The 25,053-nt window shown below is 37.9% G+C and overlaps 1 protein-coding gene across 2 annotated transcripts in view; it reads left to right on the top strand.

Annotated features, from left to right (window-relative positions):
• The window catches only part of adamts3 (ADAM metallopeptidase with thrombospondin type 1 motif, 3), a 167,429-nt gene that overhangs the window by 19,498 nt on the left and 122,878 nt on the right, over positions 1 to 25,053 (top strand). For both annotated transcript variants that reach the window (XM_087812949.1, XM_087812941.1), the window contains exon 4: positions 22,783 to 22,939. In XM_087812949.1, the coding sequence (XP_087669075.1) occupies positions 22,783 to 22,939 (157 nt within the window). The remainder of the gene's footprint in view (positions 1 to 22,782; positions 22,940 to 25,053) is intronic.

Raw genomic sequence — 25,053 nt, 5'->3', positions numbered from 1 at the left:
GTGTTTTGTTTCTTGCTCTTTGTTGAATTGCTGGATCTATTTTTCCTTAATCAACTGTAGTCTTACTTCAACTGTATAGTGTCTTGAGATAACTTTGTTATGATAAGACACTTGAAATAAAATTGAATTGAATTGAATTGAATTGAACAATCCCAGAAGTCTCCACCTCCAAGTGAGCGAAGCCATTATTACGTCATCATGGACTCTCGTAACCTCTCGTTCGTCCAGATTTCAGAGCAACTTTATAAAGTAATAAAGTGTAAAACATGGTCATGATGAGAAGTTACTGCATCTTGGAGAACATTCACTACATGGTACTCAGGAGAGTTTTCACTTTAGTTGACTTTCAAATATCGCAGTTTATGTTTCCTTATGTTGAGGATCTCTTGAAAGCAGCTCTGTGCTTAACTTGCAAGTCCTTTATATCCTCGTCTTCATCATGTGTTTTTAATCTCATCAGCCGTTAAGGTCGTGACCCTCGTTGACGGACGGTTGCAGGAAACACTGTTATTTCCGCTATAATCTCTGCTTTAATAATCACTGAGGTTCATTAAAATCTTCTCGTTCTCTGAACTAAGTGTGAAACTTTTATACATATCTGAACACGTTTGGTGGTAATTGTTGTTAATGTTGCCTTTTTATTTACTGCTGTATTATGTATTTGAGTGGGTTTACTCTGGGCGCTCCGGTTTCCTCCCACAGTCCAACTGCCATTGGACGAATATCTCCGACTCTTATTTATTTTGATTTCATTTTGATTTCATTTATTTCTACAATCGTCAGAAGAAACTGTAGTAAACTCTGTTGTGTGAACAAAGATCTTATGTGTCGTCGCCTCTTAAATGTGTGTAAAACACGTAATGTTCATTTATGTCTGATGACAAAACTAGTTTTCAAGTAGTTTTCAGCTTCAGATTCTTATCTTTGTACATTTAATTTCAGCAGCAAATATCTCACATCAACCCATGTTTTGATTCATCATCTTCAATAGATACAAGTCAAGACTTGTTTAGATCTTCACTTATTTCTCTAGATTTTCATTTATTTTGACTGAAATTCACTGAGATGGTTCTGGCAACTTAACCAGGTATCATTACACCAAACTATATTTTTAAACTCACCAAAATCCAAATATAATGCGCTGTAGGTTTCCTAAAAAAAACCCACACAGTATTATTTAGAGCCAGTAAATCATCTAAAAAGTAGGTCAAATTCACTGCTTCCCGTCTCAACTCTTCACCTCCAGTCGTCAGCAGATAGAATCTAAAAACTCAACTCTTGATGCTATTCTTTCCCTCCCGACTCGGCCTCGAATGTGTGTCAAGTTGCATAATCGCGGCGTTCTGCCAACATGTGCTGCTCCGTCTGCAGCAGCCGGACTCGGACTCGCATCCTCACGATCCTCACGATCCTCTGGACTCTGCTTCTGAGGAGGTTCTTCTCCCGTAGAACACCTTCTACCGTCGTCTGCTTCCACGACACCACACTTTGTATCTTCGGGAACTCTTGTTTCAACTCTTGTTTCAACTCTTGTTTCAACTCTTGTTTCAACTCTTGTTTCAACTCTTGTTTCAACTCTTGTTTCAAACTCTTGTTTCAACTCTTGTTTCAACTCTTGTTTCAACTCTTGTTTCAAACTCTTGTTTCAACTCTTGTTTCAACTCTTGTTTCAACTCTTGTTTCAACTCTTGTTTTAAACTCTTGTTTCAACTCTTGTTTCAACTCTTGTTTCAAACTCTTGTTTCAACTCTTGTTTCAACTCTTGTTTCAACTCTTTTTTCAACTCTTGTTTCAACTCTTGTTTCAAACTCTTGTTTCAACTCTTGTTTCAACTCTTGTTTCAACTCTTGTTTCAACTCTTGTTTCAACTCTTGTTTCAACTCTTGTTTCAACTCTTGTTTCAAACTCTTGTTTCAAACTCTTGTTTCAACTCTTGTTTCAACTCTTGTTTCAACTCTTGTTTCAACTCTTGTTTCAAACTCTTGTTTCAACTCTTGTTTCAACTCTTGTTTCAAACTCTTGTTTCAACTCTTGTTTCAACTCTTGTTTCAACTCTTGTTTCAAACTCTTGTTTCAACTCTTGTTTCAACTCTTGTTTCAACTCTTGTTTCAACTCTTGTTTTAACTCTTGTTTCAACTCTTGTTTCAACTCTTGTTTTAACTCTTGTTTCAAACTCTTGTTTCAACTCTTGTTTCAACTCTTGTTTCAAACTCTTGTTTCAACTCTTGTTTCAAACTCTTGTTTCAAACTCTTGTTTCAACTCTTGTTTCAACTCTTGTTTCAACTCTTGTTTCAACTCTTGTTTCAACTCTTGTTTCAAACTCTTGTTTCAACTCTTGTTTCAACTCTTGTTTCAACTCTTGTTTCAACTCTTGTTTCAAACTCTTGTTTCAACTCTTGTTTCAACTCTTGTTTCAAACTCTTGTTTCAACTCTTGTTTCAACTCTTGTTTCAACTCTTGTTTCAACTCTTGTTTTAACTCTTGTTTCAACTCTTGTTTCAACTCTTGTTTTAACTCTTGTTTCAAACTCTTGTTTCAACTCTTGTTTCAACTCTTGTTTCAAACTCTTGTTTCAACTCTTGTTTCAAACTCTTGTTTCAAACTCTTGTTTCAACTCTGGTTTCAACTCTTGTTTCAACTCTTGTTTCAACTCTTGTTTCAACTCTTGTTTCAACTCTTGTTTCAAACTCTTGTTTCAACTCTTGTTTCAACTCTTGTTTCAACTCTTGTTTCAACTCTTGTTTCAACTCTTGTTTCAACTCTTGTTTCAAACTCTTGTTTCAACTCTTGTTTCAAACTCTTGTTTCAACTCTTGTTTCAAACTCTTGTTTCAACTCTTGTTTCAACTCTTGTTTCAAACTCTTGTTTCAACTCTTGTTTCAAACTCTTGTTTCAACTCTTGTTTCAACTCTTGTTTCAAACTCTTGTTTCAAACTCTTGTTTCAACTCTTGTTTCAACTCTTGTTTCAACTCTTGTTTCAACTCTTGTTTCAAACTCTTGTTTCAACTCTTGTTCCAACTCTTGTTCCTGCCGAGCGAGTCGAGGTTAAACACTGAACACAGGGTTGAGCACGGAACACGATTTTCACACCTACGAACAGAATTTGACATTTTCTCTCGCTCTTTGTCGGCTAATGTGGCCTTTTTTCTCTTTCATGTTCGAGAGAGAAATCAAAGGTACAGCCTGTTGTTTCTGCCTGAGAAAATACTGAGGAAAAACTCAAAATTTCAGAAGAGATTTAAAGTGGAACAAATAATGTGTTTTTGGATGTTTTAAACTTTTAATTTCTTCTTTATATATATATATATATATATATACAGCAGAATCATGCTAACAGGATTTCAAGTTATTTTTCTACTCACCCTCATGTCGACTAATGTTGGGATTATTATTCTCAGAGTAATCTGTTCTTTTTAGAGTTATAGACAATTTTTTTGTTCATTTTAATGTAGCGACTGGAGCTCAGTTGTCTTCGTCTTCATCGTTGTCTAAAAAGACACTTAAAAACATCCAAATACCTTCATATACTGCTCATCTGTGACGTCCCTCTTGGATTGAAGACTCAAACATGTTTTCAGAACAATTCCTCCAGTCTATATTTTAAGATTGTTTATAGCTAAAAAGCTAACACCGCCAGGAAACACTTGTAAACACGCCGCGCAATTTTAGCCTTTAAGCTTCAGCTAAAGAAGAAGCTTAAAATATAGAATCATTTAAGTTAATTCTGGAAATATGGCTGTATTTGGAGGCTTATAATTCAATTTTAGATGAGGATGAAACTTCAGCTGCTTTCATTCTGCAGCTTCATTTTTGATAAAACGTGATGTTGTTTCAGGAGAACGTCTGTGACTCTCGTGGAGAAAGACTTGAAGCATCAGACGCTGATCAGTTTGTTCGTTGTATTATAAAAACAAGCTCTTAATTGCCTCTACTTTTATTGAAACGCATGAAATAGCGGATTCAAATATTAATATTAATTTAAAAATACATACAAATTTAAAAACTCTAAAAGACAAACAAAGGAGTCCCAGAAGACTTGGATAAAGCCTGCACAAAAAAAAGGTCCTTTTGAAGAAGACTTTTATATTTACTGGCTTTAATAAATGTTTTGTTTTGATCGCTTGTAAATACAGCTTTTAAATGCACTTTATATCATGATGGGATCTATTTATACATCAACTTATTTTATCTTCCAAACACAATAATGTTTATATTCGTCCAGGACATTAAGCAGTTATACCCATGTTTAAAATCATATTTAATGATTGCAAACACAAGTAAAATCAACAGGTTTTTCAGTACATCATAACAATTTATTAGTGTTTTTACATCATTTTTTTATTTATATATGTTTGTCTTTTTAGAATTACATGATGGATTTACCCTTCGTTCTAAATAGTCTAGTTTTAAGTTACCTTGTGCTTGGATGATGGCGGTTGTTTAAATAATTGGGTTTTATTTGTCTGATTGTGTCTAATCCTGTATTAATCTCCCACTCCTCCTTCTTTAAATCATATGTGACCCATTTATTGATTTTTATTTACTCAATTTTATTAAGTACCCAAAACACCACAGATGGTCTGCTGAAGCTTCATGAAGCAGTGTCATTATCTTCAGAGTCCACTAGATGGCGTTATCTTCATTATTTTCCCTTGTTTTGAACAAGTGAACTAATGAAACATCACATCATTTTTAAACATTGTGAATCGATCGATGTCGTCTAAACAAATACGGATCATAAGTTTGGTGAATGAAACATATTTATAAGTTTGTGAATAATTGAACGTCCACTTTTGTAACTACAAACACTTGTGTGTTGATTTATGATTATTATTGATGACGTGCATCTGAGCAGTAAATAATGAGGTACGACCTACAGACGTGTCAGGAGTTCCGACCTTTTTAACTCTTTTTTCCTCATGGATTCATATGGACTTTGACGTGGAAAAGTACGAACGTACGTTTTTTGTTGGTACGACGCTTGAGGCCCCGGATTATTCTGGAAATAATCCCAACATTGGTCGACATGAGGAGAAAATGAGTGAAATTTGAATGAGAAGAAAGCGAGAAAGTTACTCCTTTTTTTATCCCTTTTGAAAACAACTACACAATGAGAATAAATAACTATTAGAAACAATCAGGATTTTAGATTGGATTAGATTTTAGTGAACCGTGAACCATTTGATCTTAAAATGATCTTAATGGTATTTGAAGAACTTCAAAAAAGAAAACCAAAAACAACTCAAACAACAACTGAACCTGTTCTCGCTGTGAATCTCTGCTATTTTTAGGCCACTTTGTGATCCTTCCTCCGACACGACTCGTCTGAGCTTCACTCGGTTGAACGTCTCAGAGTCTTGATAGCATCTCTCCAGGCATCGCCCCCCCGCCGAGTCTGGCCCGGGGCCCCAGTCTAGCGCCTCAGGAGGGAAGAAGACGCTTTATCGTTCACACTCCTTTTTTTTATAGCCATATAGACTTTGGCCCCCTAGTGTACAGAAGTATATCAGTGCAAATATAATTAAATAATCAAAATATTCAATGATTGAATTTAACATTTAGCAACATTTTTAATTGATTTTTAATTTAATTTTATAAGCATTTTACTTATTTTTTTCAAATAATTGAGTGCAATATATATATATATTTATATATATATATATTTATTAATATATAAATATTTTTTTTATCAATGAGCGATGATTTCAAATGTTTTAATATTCTGATTCCAATAATTGCATTTTTTGAAATTCTTTATTTTTAACCCGTGTGTCGTCTCTGGGTCAAGGTGACCCCAAGGCCCCCAAAACAAATGTTTTTGTGGTATCCCTTGTGTTGTCTCTGGGTCAAGGTGATCCGAAGGCCCCAAACAAATGTGTTTGTGGTATCCCTTGTGTTGTCTCTGGGTCAAGGTGATCCGAAGGCCCCAAACAAATGTGTTTGTGGTATCCCTTGTGTTGTCTCTGGGTCAAGGTGACCCCAAGGCCCCCAAAACAAATGTTTTTGTGGTATCCCTTGTGTTGTCTCTGGGTCAAGGTGATCCGAAGGCCCCAAACAAATGTGTTTGTGGTATCCCTTGTGTTGTCTCTGGGTCAAGGTGACCCCAAGGCCCCCAAAACAAATGTTTTTGTGGTATCCCTTGTGTTGTCTCTAGGTCAAGGTGATCCGAAGGCCCCAAACAAATGTGTTTGTGGTATCCCTTGGGTTGTCTCTGGGTAAAAAAATGACACAAACTAATTTGTTTTCGGGCCTTCGGGTCACTTTGACCCTGATATAACACAAGGGTTAAATTCGTAGCCTTTTAAATTCAATATAAAATGTGTATTCTGGTGCCACTATTGCACAAATATTTTTTATATTGATTTTAAAATAATTGAAAAATGAATTAAATAATATTGAATTAATTAAACTACTTTTAGTTTTTTTTTTAAATTAGAATACATCAAACTCTACATGTAGAAAAAAAACAATTAATTTTTAAAATAACCTTTTTTTTATTTCAAGGTTTCAAGACTACATTTAACCTGAAGTATAAAAACGATTGTATTGAATATCACTGATAAATAATCTATTTGGCAAAACTAACCAAATCTGTGGTTGACATAAAATATAAATAATTTCTTTACATGTACATTTTTGATACGCCAATAATTTAGTAAACAGTTTTCTAAAGTAAACATGTTTAATTCGTAGCTTTTACAATTAATGTAAAAGTGTCAACAGACGATACAGTTTTAAAGTAAATACATTTAAATAGATTGAATTTAGAAAAAAATACACATTATAATTGTAATAGAAAATCAAATTCTCTGCGTAAAAAATAGATTAAATATTTTTTATTATTAACATTAGGACTATTAACTTCCATAATGTCACACAAAACTTTTTTTTTATAATGACTTAATTAAACAAATCGTATTTTAAAATGAACATTTATTTTTTACACAATAGGTTTGACATTTATTTATATATACTGTATATACAGGTATATTTTTTAATTTTTTAATTTTCATTATTTGCCTTTGAATTGTTGCTATTGTATAAAAATATTGAATTTGAAAAATAACTGTATTATTGGAATTAGAAAATCTAATTCTACGTGTAAAATAAATAAATACATTTATTATTATTACATTTACACAAACAGAATGCAACTTTGACCTTCTAACATAGAAATGATTTAATTCCACTAACAAACAAAAAAAACATTTAAATAAAAAAATAAACTAATAAACATATTCTAACGGCACTGATGTACTTCCATACCAGGGGCCCCCGATCCTGGGCCCCTAGAGAAATAAACACTGTTCTAAAAGATGCAACGTGTTTTAAATGGAATATAAAAGTTGAATTCTACTGCACTTTGATCCACAAATACTTCTTAATGTTCTCGTCCGAGGCTGGTTTCAAATCTTGACCTGGAGCTGTTTGGGTTCAAAGTTTGAAGTGAAGGACGAGAAGATCTTTGCTCCTCCGTGACATGAGATCATTTCATCTTGACCCACATAACGTGAGCTTCAGGGTTTGACCCTCAAAAAAAGAACAGAAGAAAAAATGACAAACATCATCTCAGTGGTTGTTGTGATGATTGTTTCCCGACGGTTTGAGTGGATCGGATCCAAACTGATGTGTTTCTTTCAAAGCCGGGGATGAAACTGCAGGAACGATGACGAAGGTTTGCTCACATTCTGGAAAGCGAGTCCACCTTTGAACAACACCGCGGGTGAAAGGTGCCAGTGTCCCCGGCTCGCTCCGGACCCGGGCCCTCATACCGACCTCCTTAAGAAGCCGAACTGAAGGAGGCTGTTTTTGAGATCCTTCAGCTGAAGCCCAGATGTTGTTCTTGGCCGACGTGAGCTCGTCTGCTCGGCCGATGTTGAACTGAAGCACCGAAGCCTTTCGCTTTTTGGGGCTTTTTATTCAAACGTCAACAAGCAGACGCTGGACATTGTTGCTCACAAATGTTGTTTACTCTGAAGAGCTTCAAGAAAATACTTTAGAGAAACAAGAAACAACGTTTCTTTGTTGCTTTTTTAAGATTTATTTTCTCATTTTTAAGTCAAAACTACTGAAATATAAAACCTGTTTATTCTGATGATGATGCATTTTTTCCGTTATTTACTTTATTATTCAACAAAATAGCTTATTTAATAAATACTTGAAGAATAATAGTAACATCCGCTGGTTTTATTATTAGTTTTAAATCAGAATCTATGTTTTTAAATTATTATTACTCTCGTTATCTTTTATAAAAAGAACGAAACATCCTGTAAAGTTGGAATCTTTAAGGTTCACTTGAAAACTTTGTTCTGGTTCATTATGGTCGTCCATGAACACTTACTTTATTCATTTAAAATTATTTAATTTCATTTAGGTCATTGAGTTTGGTTTAGCTTAGCTTGTCTTAGTTTTGCTTGGATTATTTTACTTTATCGTACCTTAGCTTATCGTTACCTATCATTACCTTATCTTTTCTTAGCTTAGTTTAGTTTATCTTATTTTATTTAATCATAGCTTGTTTTAGCTGGTTTTAGCTTGGCTTATTTTATCTTATCATATCATAGCTTAGCTTATTTTATCTTATCGTAGTTTAGCTCATTTTAATTTAACCGTAGCTTAGGTTATCTTATTTTATCTTGTCGTAGCTTATTTTAGTTTATCTTATTTCAGCAAATCGTATCTTAGCTTAGCTTATTTTATCATATAATACCTTCGCATTTTTTTTCACTTATCACATCTTATTTTATTTTTATCTTAGTTTATTTTTATCTTATCATACCTTAGCCAAGCTTGTTTTAGCTGACCCTAATTTATTTAATCTTATCACATCTTAGCTTAGCTTAATTTATTTCATCTTATCATAGCTTAGCTTACCTTATTTTAATTTATCTTAGCTAAGCCCAGCTAATTTTATCTTATCACATCTTATCTTAGTTTGTTTTAGCTTAGCTTAACTTATTTTTTATCTTATTATAGCTTAGCTTAGCTCAGTTTATCTTATTTGAGCTTTTCATAGCTTAGTTTAGTTTATCTTTTTTTATATTATCGCAGTTTAGCATTTTCTATTTTATAAATTTTATAAAATGCCAATTTTCTATTTTTTTTTCTTTTCAATTTTTCTTTTTAATTTTTATTCGCGTTAAATTGTTCATTTTTAAATAGATTTTGTGGAACCAAAAGGTACATCTACCATGTCAGCTTCAGTTTATCGCTTAAAATGTTTTTATTTGAGGCAAAATCCCCCTGAATGGCCAGAATGAGCTCAAGTTCTCTTAAATAATCCAATTTATAATAAATAAATACAATTTTTAAGCGTATTTTTGACACAATGGTCCTTCAGTAACAACTTATACGTCCTCGATAACTCTTTATTTTCCCAATGTTTTATTTTAATTCCACATATTGAACAGGTTCCAGGATGATCCAGATTTAAGTGTATTTTTCTCGTCTTAATCGATAAGGATGGAATGAAAGCGAGGCTCCATCATGACATCACGATACATCAAGCACTTGTTTGTGTTTATAAAGGCAATGAACGACTAAGATAAGAGACAAAAAAACAGTAAAGTTTGCCGTGAATATTCTGCTCTTGTTTTTCCGAGCGTGTTTCAGCTCATAATTAAAGCCTCATAATGATCACTTCTCAAGCGGATGATTTGCTGAGCAGGAAGATGTAGATTCATCGTCTCAGCAGCAGATTAAGTTTGTTTCACATGAGTTTCCTTGATGAGCCTTGAGACGATGAACTTGTTAAACACCCGCCGGGTGTAAGTGTCTTTAGCAGCGAGTGTTAGCGAGCGTCTTTAGCAGCGAGTGTTAGTGAGCGTCTTCAGCAGGGAGTGTTAGCGAGCGTCTTTAGCAGCGAGTGTTAGTGAGCGTCTTCGGCAGCGAGTGTTAGTGAGCGTCTTCAGCAGGGAGTGTTAGCGAGCGTCTTTAGCAGCGAGTGTTAGTGAGCGTCTTCGGCAGGGAGTGTTAGCGAGCGTCTTCAGAGCGAGTGTTAGCGAGCGTCTTCGGCAGGGAGTGTTAGCGAGCGTCTTCGGCAGGGAGTGTTAGCGAGCGTCTTCGGCAGCGAGTGTTAGCGAGCGTCTTCAGCAGCGAGTGTTAGCGAGCGTCTTCAGAGCGAGTGTTAGCGAGCGTCTTCAGAGCGAGTGTTAGCGAGCGTCTTCAGAGCGAGTGTTAGTGAGCGTCTTCAGCAGCGAGTGTTAGCGAGCGTCTTCAGCAGCGAGTGTTAGCGAGCGTCTTCAGCAGCGAGTGTTAGCGAGCGTCTTCAGAGCGAGTGTTAGCGAGCGTCTTCAGGGTGAGTGTTAGCGAGCGTCTTCGGCAGCGAGTGTTAGTGAGTGTCTTTAGCAGCGAGTGTTAGTGAGCGTCTTCAGAGCGAGTGTTAGCAAGCGTCTTCAGAGCGAGTGTTAGCGAGCGTCTTCAGGGTGAGTGTTAGCGAGCGTCTTCGGCAGCGAGTGTTAGTGAGTGTCTTTAGCAGCGAGTGTTAGTGAGCGTCTTCAGCAGCGAGTGTTAGCGAGCGTCTTCAGGGTGAGTGTTAGCGAGCGTCTTCAGAGCGAGTGTTAGCAAGCGTCTTCAGAGCGAGTGTTAGCGAGCGTCTTCAGGGTGAGTGTTAGCAAGCGTCTTCAGGGTGAGTGTTAGTGAGCGTCTTCAGGGTGAGTGTTAGTGAGCGTCTTCAGAGCGAGTGTTAGCAAGCGTCTTCAGAGCGAGTGTTAGCGAGCGTCTTCAGGGTGAGTGTTAGCAAGCGTCTTCAGAGCGAGTGTTAGCGAGCGTCTTCAGGGTGAGTGTTAGTGAGCGTCTTCAGAGCGAGTGTTAGCAAGCGTCTTCAGAGCGAGTGTTAGCGAGCGTCTTCAGGGTGAGTGTTAGCGAGCGTCTTCGGCAGCGAGTGTTAGTGAGTGTCTTTAGCAGCGAGTGTTAGTGAGCGTCTTCACAGCCATTGAGTCATTATGTTCCTCATGAAGGTTGAAATATAATTTGTGAGACATTTATCTAAAAGACAGAGAAACAAAAACTGACGACCTTCTCTTCTTTTTATTTATGTACACACATTTCAGAATTTATACTTTTAGAAAGTATTTATATCTAGTCCTGTACATCACTTTCTGTTTATCTTATCGTAGCTTAGCTAATCTTATTTTATCTTATCGTAGTTTAGCTCATTTTAGCTTTATCGTAGCTTAGCTTATTTTATCTTATCGAAGCTTAGCTTATTTTATCTTATCGTAGTTAAGTAAGTAAGTAAGTAAGTAATATTTATTTATATAGTACTTTTCCAGACCAGGGTCACAAAGCGCTTAAACAATCAAAACAATATTCAATAAAGTATATAGTGTAAAGGGAAAGATAAAACTAAGCTCATTTTAGCTTTACCGTAGCTTAGCTTATTTTATCCTATCGTAGTTTATCTTATCTTATTTTATCTTATCGTAGTTTAGCTCATTTTAGCTTTACCGTAGCTTAGCTTATTTTATTCTATCGTAGCTTATTTTAGCTTATTTTTCTTATGGTTGTTTAGCTCATTTTAGCTTTACCGTAGCTTAGCTTATTTTATCCTAACGTAGTTTAGCTCATTTTAGCTTTACTTTGGCTTAGCTTATTTATCCTATTGTAATTTAGCTTAGCTTATTTTATCTTATCGTAGTTTAGCTCATTTTAGCTTTACCGTAGCTTAGCTTATTCTATCCTATTGTAACTTAGCTTAGCTTATTCTATCTTATCGTAGTTTAGCTCATGTTAGCTTTACTGTAGCTTATCTTATTTTATCCTATCGTAGCTTAGCTTAGCTTATTTTAGCTTATCGTTGTTTAGCTCATTTTAGCTTTACCGTCGCTAAGCTTATTTTATCCTAACGTAGCTTATCTAAACTTATTTTGGCTTAGCTTCTTTGATCTCATAATAGCTTGAAAACAAAAACCATGAGAAAATGTTTTTATATATCAAACATTTTTAACTACATCTAGAAACGGAGGTCGTGGAACATTAGCAGCGATGCTACGTGAAGGTCGTCAAATTGAACAGTGGTTGATAAACATGTATTATGATCCAAGAACAGTTTTCAAGTGTGTTCTTTCCCACTAAATACCACTTTTAACACAACACTATGAAGACACTCCGCTTGTGTAGTTGTGTCTGGAGACTTCTAAAGCTGTTATATATTGAATAATTCAACATGTGTTTTTGTCGCCTTTAGTCATTTTTAAAAAAGTCAAAAATGCTCCCAAAAAATCTCCCGCTGAGTCTTTTCGTGCTTTGATGTGACTTTTATCAAGGTTGTTGTTTTCCTTTCATGGTTGTGTTTGTGAGTCAATTATACGGCGTTTCAGTGTAAACGGTGTGAACGTCTGAAGCTGGATCTTCACTCAGAGCTCAGTGACTGACGGTCCTGAAGGTCCTGAAGCTGTCAATCAAGATCCAGCTCCGGGTGACGACCACGAGCGTGGATCACGTGGATCTCGTGGATCTCGTGGATCACGTGGATCCCGGAGGAAGAGGGTTTATAATCCTCTGACCTCGTCACGACGCCGCGACACTCATTTGTGTTTCCGAGCTCGACAACATGTCGCCTGCAGACGTCGGATAAACGAACACAATAATCATGTCTGCGTTAACAAGACAGTTTTACTCTCAGAGCCTCAAGTACTGCGTCATGTGTTTATTTATTCATCCATAACTACGAGAAAAACATTTATTTTTCATCAGTTTACAACTGAGAAAATACGCTCTTTCAAAATGCTTCTGGGTTTTCCTGTGTTTTCCTTTGATCTCTTATGTACTACTTTGATCTCTTATGTACTACTTTGATCGCTAATGTAGTACTATGATCTCTTATGTAGTACTATGATCTTTAATGTACTACTTTGATCTCTTATGTAGTACTATGATCTTTAATGTGCTACTTTGATCTCTAATGCAGTACTTTCATCTCTTATGTTCTCCTTTGATCTCTTATGTACTACTTTCATCTCTTATGTACTACTTTCATCTCTAATGTAAGTAAGTAAGTAAGTAAGTAATTCTTATTTGTATGGCGCTTTTCCAGACCAGGGTCACAAAGCGCTTAAACAATCAAAACAATATTCAATAAAGTATATACTTTAAAGATCAAGATAAAACTGAGAACACAACAGGAGTTCCAGAAAATCAAGGAAAAGCCTGAACAAATAGAAACGTCTTAAGATGTTTCTTGAAGGAGTCAGTAGATCATCAAACACAGATGTTTCTTGAAGGAGTCAGTAGATCATCAAACACAGATGTTTCTTGAAGGAGTCAGTAGATCATCAAACACAGATGTTTCTTGAAGGAGTCAGTAGATCATCAAACACACATGTTTCTTGAAGGAGTCAGTAGATCATCAAACACAGATATGGTTCCAAAGCTTAGGAGCAACAGTCTGGAAGGATTTCTCTCCTCTGGTCCGGAAGTTCAGGAACCATCAGTAGATTCTGATCCACAGGCCTCAGAGCCCGAGCTGGGGTGTAAGTCTGGATCAGATCACTGATGGAAGGTCTGACCATGAATAGATCTGAAAGTAAGAACCAGAATTTTAAAATGATCCTGAAAGAAACTGGCAGCCAGTGAAGAGTTTGAAGGAGAAATGTGAGTTCTTCTACTAGAGCGGCTCAGAATTCTGAATCAACTGCAGACGAGACGATCCTTCTTGTTAAGACATGAAAACAAACTGTTACAATAGTCCAGACGAGAAGAAACAAACGCATGGATTATAAGATCCAGATCATGTTCTGACAACATTTTCCTAAGTTTAGAGATTTTTCTCAGTTGAAGGAAACAGTTTCTGGTCAGTTTTCTTCAGTGTTGAACAAGAGACATGTCTTTATCAAATACAACACCCAGGTTTCTCAGGCTCAGTTTGACAGACTGACCGTGATCTCTTATGTTCTCCTTTGATCTCTTATGTACTACTTTGATCTCTTATGTTCTCCTTTGATCTCTTATGTACTACTTTGATCTCTTATGTTCTCCTTTGATCTCTTATGTACTACTTTGATCTCTTATGTACTACTTTGATATCTTATGTACTACTTTGATCTCTTATGTACTCCTTCGATTTGTTTCCTGGCATCATATGTTGAGTTTTCTCTCCTTACGTTGTGAAGAGAAACGAGTTGTTTTGAACGTCTTCTCTTAAATGTCGTCGTAAAAACATGTGGAAAGAAAAGGAAGACGATCCTGACGAACACTTCCGTTTGGCTAAAAGTGTTTTTTTCTTTTTTTCGTAACCTTCACCCGCTTACCACGAGTTAAACGTACTTTACTCATCGACTTTATGAAAGCACTGAGTTAAATAAACTTCATGTTTCATTAAGGATTCTATCAAAGTGAAGAAATACTTTTATTTTAATTCATTTTTAACCCAAAGATCAGCAGGTCTGAGGTTGAATCTGGACTCACTGGTGACACCAGGAGGTTAAAGGTCACGGGTTCGTTCCCGAGGTTTTGGCACCAATTGATAGAAATAACTTTGTTCAAAAATAACCATGTAGGAGGTAACTTGAGGAAAATGATGTTTCTTCTGATAAGAAAAACAGGTAAAGATCATTCTCAGATGCGCCGAAAACTATATCCGGTCTTTATCCGTTAAATAACATCTGGTTTCTTACACGAATATAATCACACAAAGTGAAACTTTCCATAAACTAAACAATCAATTCCATTCCTTTTCATCTGTTTTAACTAAAATACATAAATAATATGAAATGAGCAGCTTTTAATCAACAATCTTATTAATCAACATAAATCAACTCATGTTGGTCAAAATAAGTTACAACAGAGATCTTTGGACAAACTACTGTCCATCATGATGATGACATCATCCTCTGGACACATGGAGCATCAATGCTCCTCCCATGATGCAACACTGTCATCAGTGAACACATGGAGCACCAACGCTCCTCCCATGATGCAACACTGTCATCAGTGAACACATGGAGCATCAATGCTCCTCCCATGATGCAACACTGTCATCAGTGAACACATGGAGCATCAATGCTCCTCCCATGATGCAACACTGTCATCAGTGAACACATGGAGCACCAACGCTCCTCCCATGATGCAACACTGTCATCAGTGAACACATGGAGCATCAATGCTCCTCCCATGATGCAACACTGTCATCAGTGAACACATGGAGCATCAATGCTCCTCCCATGATGCAACACTGTCATCAGTGAACACATGGAGCACCAACGCTCCTCCCATGATGCAACACTGTCATCAGTGAACACATGGAGCACCAATGCTCCTCCAATGATGCAACACTGTCATCAGTGAACACATGGAGCACCAACGCTCCTCCCATGATGCAACACTGTCATCAGTGAACACATGGAGCATCAACGCTCCTCCCATGATGCAACACTGTCATCAGTGAACACATGGAGCACCAACGCTCCTCCCATGATGCAACACTGTCATCAGTGAACACATGGAGCACCAACGCTCCTCCCATGATGCAACACTGTCATCAGTGAACACATGGAGCACCAACGCTCCTCCCATGATGCAACACTGTCATCAGTGAACACATGGAGCACCAACGCTCCTCCCATGATGCAACACTGTCATCAGTGAACACATGGAGCACCAACGCTCCTCCCATGATGCAACACTGTCATCAGTGAACACATGGAGCACCAACGCTCCTCCCATGATGCAACACTGTCATCAGTGAACACATGGAGCATCAATGCTCCTCCCATGATGCAACACTGTCATCAGTGAACACATGGAGCACCAACGCTCCTCCCATGATGCAACACTGTCATCAGTGAACACATGGAGCACCAACACTCCTCCCATGATGCAACACTGTCATCAGTGAACACATGGAGCACCAATGCTCCTCCCATGATGCAACACTGTCATCAGTGAACGCATGGAGCACCAACGCTCCTCCCATGATGCAACACTGTCATCAGTGAACACATGGAGCACCAACGCTCCTCCCATGATGCAACACTGTCATCAGTGAACACATGGAGCATCAATGCTCCTCCCATGATGCAACACTGTCATCAGTGAACACATGGAGCACCAATGCTCCTCCCATGATGCAACACTGTCATCAGTGAACACATGGAGCATCAATGCTCCTCCCATGATGCAACACTGTCATCAGTGAACACATGGAGCATCAACGCTCCTCCCATGATGCAACACTGTCATCAGTGAACGCATGGAGCACCAACGCTCCTCCCATGATGCAACACTGTCATCAGTGAACGCATGGAGCACCAACGCTCCTCCCATGATGCAACACTGTCATCAGTGAACGCATGGAGCACCAACGCTCCTCCCATGATGCAACACTGTCATCAGTGAACACATGGAGCATCAACGCTCCTCCCATGATGCAACACTGTCATCAGTGAACACATGGAGCACCAACGCTCCTCCCATGATGCAACACTGTCATCAGTGAACACATGGAGCATCAATGCTCCTCCCATGATGCAACACTGTCATCAGTGAACACATGGAGCACCAACGCTCCTCCCATGATGCAACACTGTCATCAGTGAACACATGGAGCACCAATGCTCCTCCCATGATGCAACACTGTCATCAGTGAACACATGGAGCACCAACGCTCCTCCCATGATGCAACACTGTCATCAGTGAACACATGGAGCACCAACGCTCCTCCCATGATGCAACACTGTCATCAGTGAACACATGGAGCACCAATGCTCCTCCCATGATGCAACACTGTCATCAGTGAACGCATGGAGCACCAATGCTCCTCCCATGATGCAACACTGTCATCAGTGAACACATGGAGCACCAACGCTCCTCCCATGATGCAACACTGTCATCAGTGAACACATGGAGCATCAATGCTCCTCCCATGATGCAACACTGTCATCAGTGAACACATGGAGCACCAATGCTCCTCCCATGATGCAACACTGTCATCAGTGAACACATGGAGCATCAATGCTCCTCCCATGATGCAACACTGTCATCAGTGAACACATGGAGCATCAATGCTCCTCCCATGATGCAACACTGTCATCAGTGAACACATGGAGCACCAACGCTCCTCCCATGATGCAACACTGTCATCAGTGAACACATGGAGCACCAACGCTCCTCCCATGATGCAACACTGTCATCAGTGAACACATGGAGCACCAACGCTCCTCCCATGATGCAACACTGTCATCAGTGAACACATGGAGCACCAACGCTCCTCCCATGATGCAACACTGTCATCAGTGAACACATGGAGCACCAACGCTCCTCCCATGATGCAACACTGTCATCAGTGAACACATGGAGCACCAACGCTCCTCCCATGATGCAACACTGTCATCAGTGAACACATGGAGCACCAACGCTCCTCCCATGATGCAACACTGTCATCAGTGAACACATGGAGCATCAATGCTCCTCCCATGATGCAACACTGTCATCAGTGAACACATGGAGCACCAACGCTCCTCCCATGATGCAACACTGTCATCAGTGAACACATGGAGCACCAATGCTCCTCCCATGATGCAACACTGTCATCAGTGAACGCATGGAGCACCAACGCTCCTCCCATGATGCAACACTGTCATCAGTGAACACATGGAGCATCAACGCTCCTCCCATGATGCAACACTGTCATCAGTGAACACATGGAGCACCAACGCTCCTCCCATGATGCAACACTGTCATCAGTGAACACATGGAGCATCAATGCTCCTCCCATGATGCAACACTGTCATCAGTGAACACATGGAGCACCAACGCTCCTCCCATGATGCAACACTGTCATCAGTGAACACATGGAGCACCAATGCTCCTCCCATGATGCAACACTGTCATCAGTGAACACATGGAGCACCAACGCTCCTCCCATGATGCAACACTGTCATCAGTGAACACATGGAGCACCAATGCTCCTCCCATGATGCAACACTGTCATCAGTGAACACATGGAGCACCAACGCTCCTCCCATGATGCAACACTGTCATCAGTGAACACATGGAGCACCAATGCTCCTCCCATGATGCAACACTGTCATCAGTGAACACATGGAGCACCAACGCTCCTCCCATGATGCAACACTGTCATCAGTGAACACATGGAGCACCAATGCTCCTCCCATGATGCAACACTGTCATCAGTGAACACATGGAGCACCAATGCTCCTCCCATGATGCAACACTGTCATCAGTGAACACATGGAGCACCAACGCTCCTCCCATGATGCAACACTGTCATCAGTGAACACATGGAGCATCAATGCTCCTCCCATGATGCAACACTGTCATCAGTGAACACATGGAGCACCAACGCTCCTCCCATGATGCAACACTGTCATCAGTGAACACATGGAGCACCAATGCTCCTCCCATGATGCAACACTGTCATCAGTGAACACATGGAGCACCAATGCTCCTCCCATGATGCAACACTGTCATCAGTGAACACATGGAGCACCAACGCTCCTCCCATGATGCAACACTGTCATCAGTGAACACATGGAGCACCAATGCTCCTCCCATGATGCAACACTGTCATCAGTGAACACATGGAGCACCAACGCTCCTCCCATGATGCAACACTGTCATCAGTGAACACATGGAGCATCAATGCTCCTCCCATGATGCAACACTGTCATCAGTGAACACATGGAGCACCAACGCTCCTCCCATGATGCAACACTGTCATCAGTGAACACATGGAGCACCAATGCTCCTCCCATGATGCAACACTGTCATCAGTGAACACATGGAGCACCAATGCTCCTCCCATGATGCAACACTGTCATCAGTGAACACATGGAGCACCAATGCTCCTCCCATGATGCAACACTGTCATCAGTGAACACATGGAGCATCAATGCTCCTCCCATGATGCAACACTGTCATCAGTGAACACATGGAGCACCAACGCTCCTCCCATGATGCAACACTGTCATCAGTGAACACATGGAGCACCAACGCTCCTCCCATGATGCACCACTGTCATCAGTGAACACTGTCATCATGAAGCACCAACGTTCCTCCCATGATGCAACACTGTCATCAGTGAACACATGGAGCACCAATGCTCCTCCCATGATGCAACACTGTCATCAGTGAACACATGGAGCACCAACGCTCCTCCCATGATGCACCACTGTCATCATGAAGCACCAACGTTCCTCCCATGATGCAACACTGTCATCAGTGAACACATGGAGCACCAACGCTCCTCCCATGATGCACCACTGTCATCAGTGAACACATGGAGCACCAACGCTCCTCCCATGATGCACCACTGTCATCAGTGAACACATGGAGCACCAACGCTCCTCCCATGATGCACCACTGTCATCAGTGAACACATGGAGCACCAACGCTCCTCCCATGATGCACCACTGTCATCAGTGAACACATGGAGCACCAACGCTCCTCCCATGATGCACCACTGTCATCAGTGAACACTGTCATCATGAAGCACCAACGTTCCTCCCATGATGCAACACTGTCATCAGTGAACACATGGCGCACCAATGCTCTTCCCATGATGCAACACTAATAGACTCAGGGACTCATTCATTCCTCGTGTTATTAGATTTTTATAATATTATTGTTTAATTCAGGGGCAGAAGTGAAACGATGTTAGATGTTATTCTTTGTTAATCTTTGTATCCTTTTCTTTTTGTTACTACATTTTAATCTGTGTTCATTATATCTGCACTGATTTTCTTTGCACTTTGTTTTTGTTCTGTTTTTATGAAACTCACTGTAAACTGGAACCTAATTTCCCGAAGGATCTCCAGAGGGATCAATACATTCTTGCTAATCTAATCTAATTGAATATATTCTGGTTTGTGGCAGCGATGTTACTAACACTCGTGATTCTTTATCTTCCGTCGCTCTTTTCATCTTGTTCAGCTCCATCTGTGCAGCACCAGTTCTGGGTCGACCGACTTAAGGAAAATCATCCTTATTTAATAGGCTTTAAATACAGTTTATCGTGATGGAACGTGTTTTCCATGAGGCTCTACTCTTGACCTGTGGAGTCGTCGGCTGTAAGAAAATAACGCTTTTCACAGCATTTTTTTATTTTATTTAATGATTTAAATTTTACTTTTTGAATTTATTTTTGCATAAAACCACACTTTATTAAAGTTACATATGTTTAAACTGAACTAGCTGGTAGCTAACAAGATTTAATTTCCCATTTTCTTTGATCGATCCCAGAGATAATGTTTTTGTGATACTTAGTAACTAGTTCACTGGATATTTCGCAATAAAACAAACAACAACGATCAACGTGTGTTTAAACAATATTAATAGTAGACGATCAGGATGTGAAGGAAAAGGAAAAATAAATCCTAATTTTTGTGGCTAAAAAACAGTTTCACTTTAAATGTTTAATCTACATTTTCTTCTTCTTTGTTTGTGTTGCAATTAACCTTTCGGCCGCTAGATGGCAGCAGTTATCACATCCTCCGCACTTAAAGGAACAATAAAATTGTGTGAGATGCTGCGAGATGACTGAGGACGAGAGGATACAGTGACTCCAGCAACTTTAAAAGTTAATTGTTTGGACATATTTTTGTTTGAAAACAAATTTTCAAGTTTTTGTCAAGAGTCAAGTACTGGACAATACTACACATATATACTTGTTACTACACTATCACAACACCAGAGTCAAGTACTGGACACTACTACACATATATACTTGTTACTACACTATCACAACACCAGAGTCAAGTACTGGACAATACTACACATATATACTTGTTACTATACTATCACAACACCAGAGTCAAGTACTGGACAATACTACACATATGTACTTGTTACTACACTATCACAACACCAGAGTCAAGTACTGGACAATACTACACAAATATACTTGTTACTACACTATCACAACACCAGAGTCAAGTACTGGACAATACTACACATACAGTATATACTTGTTACTACACTATCACAACACCAGAGTCAAGTACTGGACAATACTACACATATATACTTGTTACTACACTATCACAACACCAGAGTCAAGTACTGGACAATACTACACATATATACTTGTTACTACACTATCACAACACCAGAGTCAAGTACTGGACAATACTACACATATATACTTGTTACTACACTATCACAACACCAGAGTCAAGTACTGGACACTACTACACATATATACTTGTTACTACACTATCACAACACCAGAGTCAAGTACTGGACAATACTACACATATATACTTGTTACTATACTATCACAACACCAGAGTCAAGTACTGGACAATACTACACATATGTACTTGTTACTACACTATCACAACACCAGAGTCAAGTACTGGACAATACTACACAAATATACTTGTTACTACACTATCACAACACCAGAGTCAAGTACTGGACAATACTACACATACAGTATATACTTGTTACTACACTATCACAACACCAGAGTCAAGTACTGGACAATACTACACATATATACTTGTTACTACACTATCACAACACCAGAGTCAAGTACTGGACAATACTACACATATATACTTGTTACTACACTATCACAACACCAGAGTCAAGTACTGGACAATACTACACATATATACTTGTTACTACACTATCACAACACCAGAGTCAAGTACTGGACAATACTACACATATATACTTGTTACTACACTATCACAACACCAGAGTCTAGTACTGGACAATACTACACATATATACTTGTTACTACACTATCACAACACCAGAGTCATGTACTGGACAATACTACACATATATACTTGTTACTACACTATCACAACACCAGAGTCAAGTACTGGACAATACTACACATATATACTTGTTACTACACTATCACAACACCAGAGTCATGTACTGGACAATACTACACATATATACTTGTTACTACACTATCACAACACCAGAGTCAAGTACTGGACAATACTACACATATATACTTGTTACTACACTATCACAACACCAGAGTCAAGTACTGAACAATACTACACATATATACTTGTTACTACACTATCACAACACCAGAGTCAAGTACTCGACAATACTATTAGTAGTATTTCTGTATACTGTACATGTATTATTATTATGAAATTAGAGGAAACATTTGAATTAGACTTAGGGAGTGCATACCTCCACCATGGAACTTTCTAAAGGTACATCAATTACAATTAAATGAATAAACAACTTTTATGATTGACGTGCTGAGACTTTTCTATAACCTTTTTTTTTCAACTGCTCAAAAAGGCGATGAAGTCTCTTCCTAGTAAACCTCGTTTCAACGAATCCGTCCTTCAAGCCGCGACACAGAAGCAGATTCTCTGGTCCTGTGATTGAAGGACAATGTTCTTCCTCGTCGAACGTTGATTCGAAATAATTCCTCGAAGGCGTGGAAAGAAAAATGCTCCCACTTTAAACTCCGCTCATCAAGCCTCGCGGTGATGATGACGGGGAGATGTTTGGCGCCATCAATGGAAGTCGTGTGGCGCCGGCGAGAGGTTGTCATTTGCGTGCGATCGTCTCGCTCATCTCGACGCCGCTGACGACCTCAACCTTGTAAACCCGGATAACGAGGACATGGTTTATGAGTGATTGAAGGGAACCTGAAGTCTGCAGGAAAACCATCAAAAAGCCATTTTGTCGCAGCGTTCCTCGGCTTATGAGGCCCTTCGTTGTGCTGCTGGATTGATTCGGGCAATCATGGCGGGTCTGGTGTGAGATTGAATCATCAGGCGCGTCTGACGCGTCCTCGTGGTTTGATGGTTAATGTCGTGGGTTTTTGTTTTCCAGGCCGGAATGATCCGCACGGATGCGGACGAGTACTTCATCGAGCCGCTGGAGAGAGGAACCCAGGAGATGGAGGACGAAGGCCGAGTCCACGTGGTCTACCGTCGCTCGGCCGTCCTGCAGGGTTCGTCCGGCGCCTCCGTGGACCATCAGGACGAAGGTAAGCACAGTCGCCTCATTGGTTCAGGCTGACGATGGTTCATTCCACGCCTGAGTGGATGGATTTGAATCAAAGATTCTTATGTTTAAAGATTCACAAGGTTTTTGTTTAGTTTCTTTTTAAATGTATCTTTTCTTTGACATCAGTTTACGACACATTTGTGAGTTTAATACGTTTGAATGCTTGGAATTAAACACGTTTTTGTTATGAATACATCGTACAATCATAGAATGATCAGCTGCTACCACAAAATATTGTGTAATTAAACAAATTTAAACTGTAATAAGAGAATTTTCAGCTACAATCAAACAATTTTCAACTTTAATCAAACCATTTTCAACTATAATCCAACAATTTTCAACTATAATCAAACAATTTTCAACTATAATCAAACAATTTTCAACTATAATCAAACAATTTTCAACTATAATCAAACAACTTTCAACAATTTTCAACTTTAATCAAACAATTTTCAACAATTTTCAACTATAATCAAACAATTTTCAACTATAATCAACAATTTTCAACTATAATCAAACAATTTTCCACTATAATCAAACAATTTCAACTATAATCAAACAATTTTCAACTATAATCAAACAATGTTCCACTTTAATCAAACAATTTCAACTATAATCAAACAATTTTCCACTATAATCAAACAATTTTCAACTATAATCAAACAATTTTCAACTATAATCAACAATTTTCAACTATAATCAAACAATTTTCCACTATAATCAACAATTTTCAACTATAATCAAACAATTTTCCACTATAATCAAACAATTTAACTATAATCAAACAATTTTCCACTATAATCAACAATTTTCAACTATAATCAAACAATTTTCAACTATAATCAAACAATTTTCCACTATAATCAACAATTTTCAACTATAATCAAACAATTTTCCACTATAATCAACAATTTTCAACTATAATCAAACAATTTTCCACTATAATCAACAATTTTCAACTATAATCAAACAATTTTCAACTATAATCAAACAATTTTCCACTATAATCAACAATTTTCAACTATAATCAAACAATTTTCAACTATAATCAACAATTTTCAACTATAATCAAACAATTTTCCACTATAATCAACAATTTTCAACTATAATCAAACAATTTTCAACTATAATCAAACAATTTTCCACTATAATCAACAATTTTCAACTATAATCAAACAATTTTCAACTATAATCAAACAATTTTCCACTATAATCAAACAATTTCAAATATAATCAAACAATTTTCAACTATAATCAAACAATTTTCCACTATAATCAAACAATTTCAACTATAATCAAACAATTTTCCACTATAATCAAACAATTTTCCACTATAATCAACAATTTTCAACTATAATCAAACAATTTTCAACTATAATCAAACAATTTTCCACTATAATCAAACAATTTCAACTATAATCAAACAATTTTCAACTATAATCAAACAATTTCAACTATAATCAAACAATTTCAACTATAATCAAACAATTTTCCACTATAATCAAACAATTTCAACTATAATCAAACAATTTTCAACTATAATCAAACAATTTCAACTATAATCAAACAATTTTCAACAATTTTCAACTATAATCAAACAATTTTCAACTGAAATCAAACTATTTTCAACTATAATCAAACAATTTTCAACTATAATCAAACAATTTTCCACTATAATCAAACAATTTCAACTATAATCAAACAATTTTCAACTATAATCAAACAATTTCAACTATAATCAAACAATTTCAACTATAATCAAACAATTTTCCACTATAATCAAACAATTTCAACTATAATCAAACAATTTTCAACTATAATCAAACAATTTCAACTAAAATCAAACAATTTTCAACTATAATCAAACAATTTCAACTATAATCAAACAATTTTCAACAATTTTCAACTATAATCAAACAATTTTCAACTGAAATCAAACTATTTTCAACTAAGGATCTGAATGGAGATTTTCACGATAGAATGTAGAAAAAGACAACATTTCAAGATCAAACCAGTCAAAGCTTCACGGTTCAGATTTTCACTTTATTTTCATAGCTTCATATATTTATTACGCGTCTCTTCGTGTTCAGCATC

Source organism: Callionymus lyra, chromosome 1 (assembly GCF_982586985.1).
Source record: "Callionymus lyra chromosome 1, fCalLyr1.hap1.1, whole genome shotgun sequence".
Lineage (NCBI taxonomy): Eukaryota > Metazoa > Chordata > Actinopteri > Syngnathiformes > Callionymidae > Callionymus > Callionymus lyra.
The sequence above is the reverse complement of the archived record's forward strand: the minus strand, read 5'-3'. Positions and strand labels throughout refer to the sequence as shown.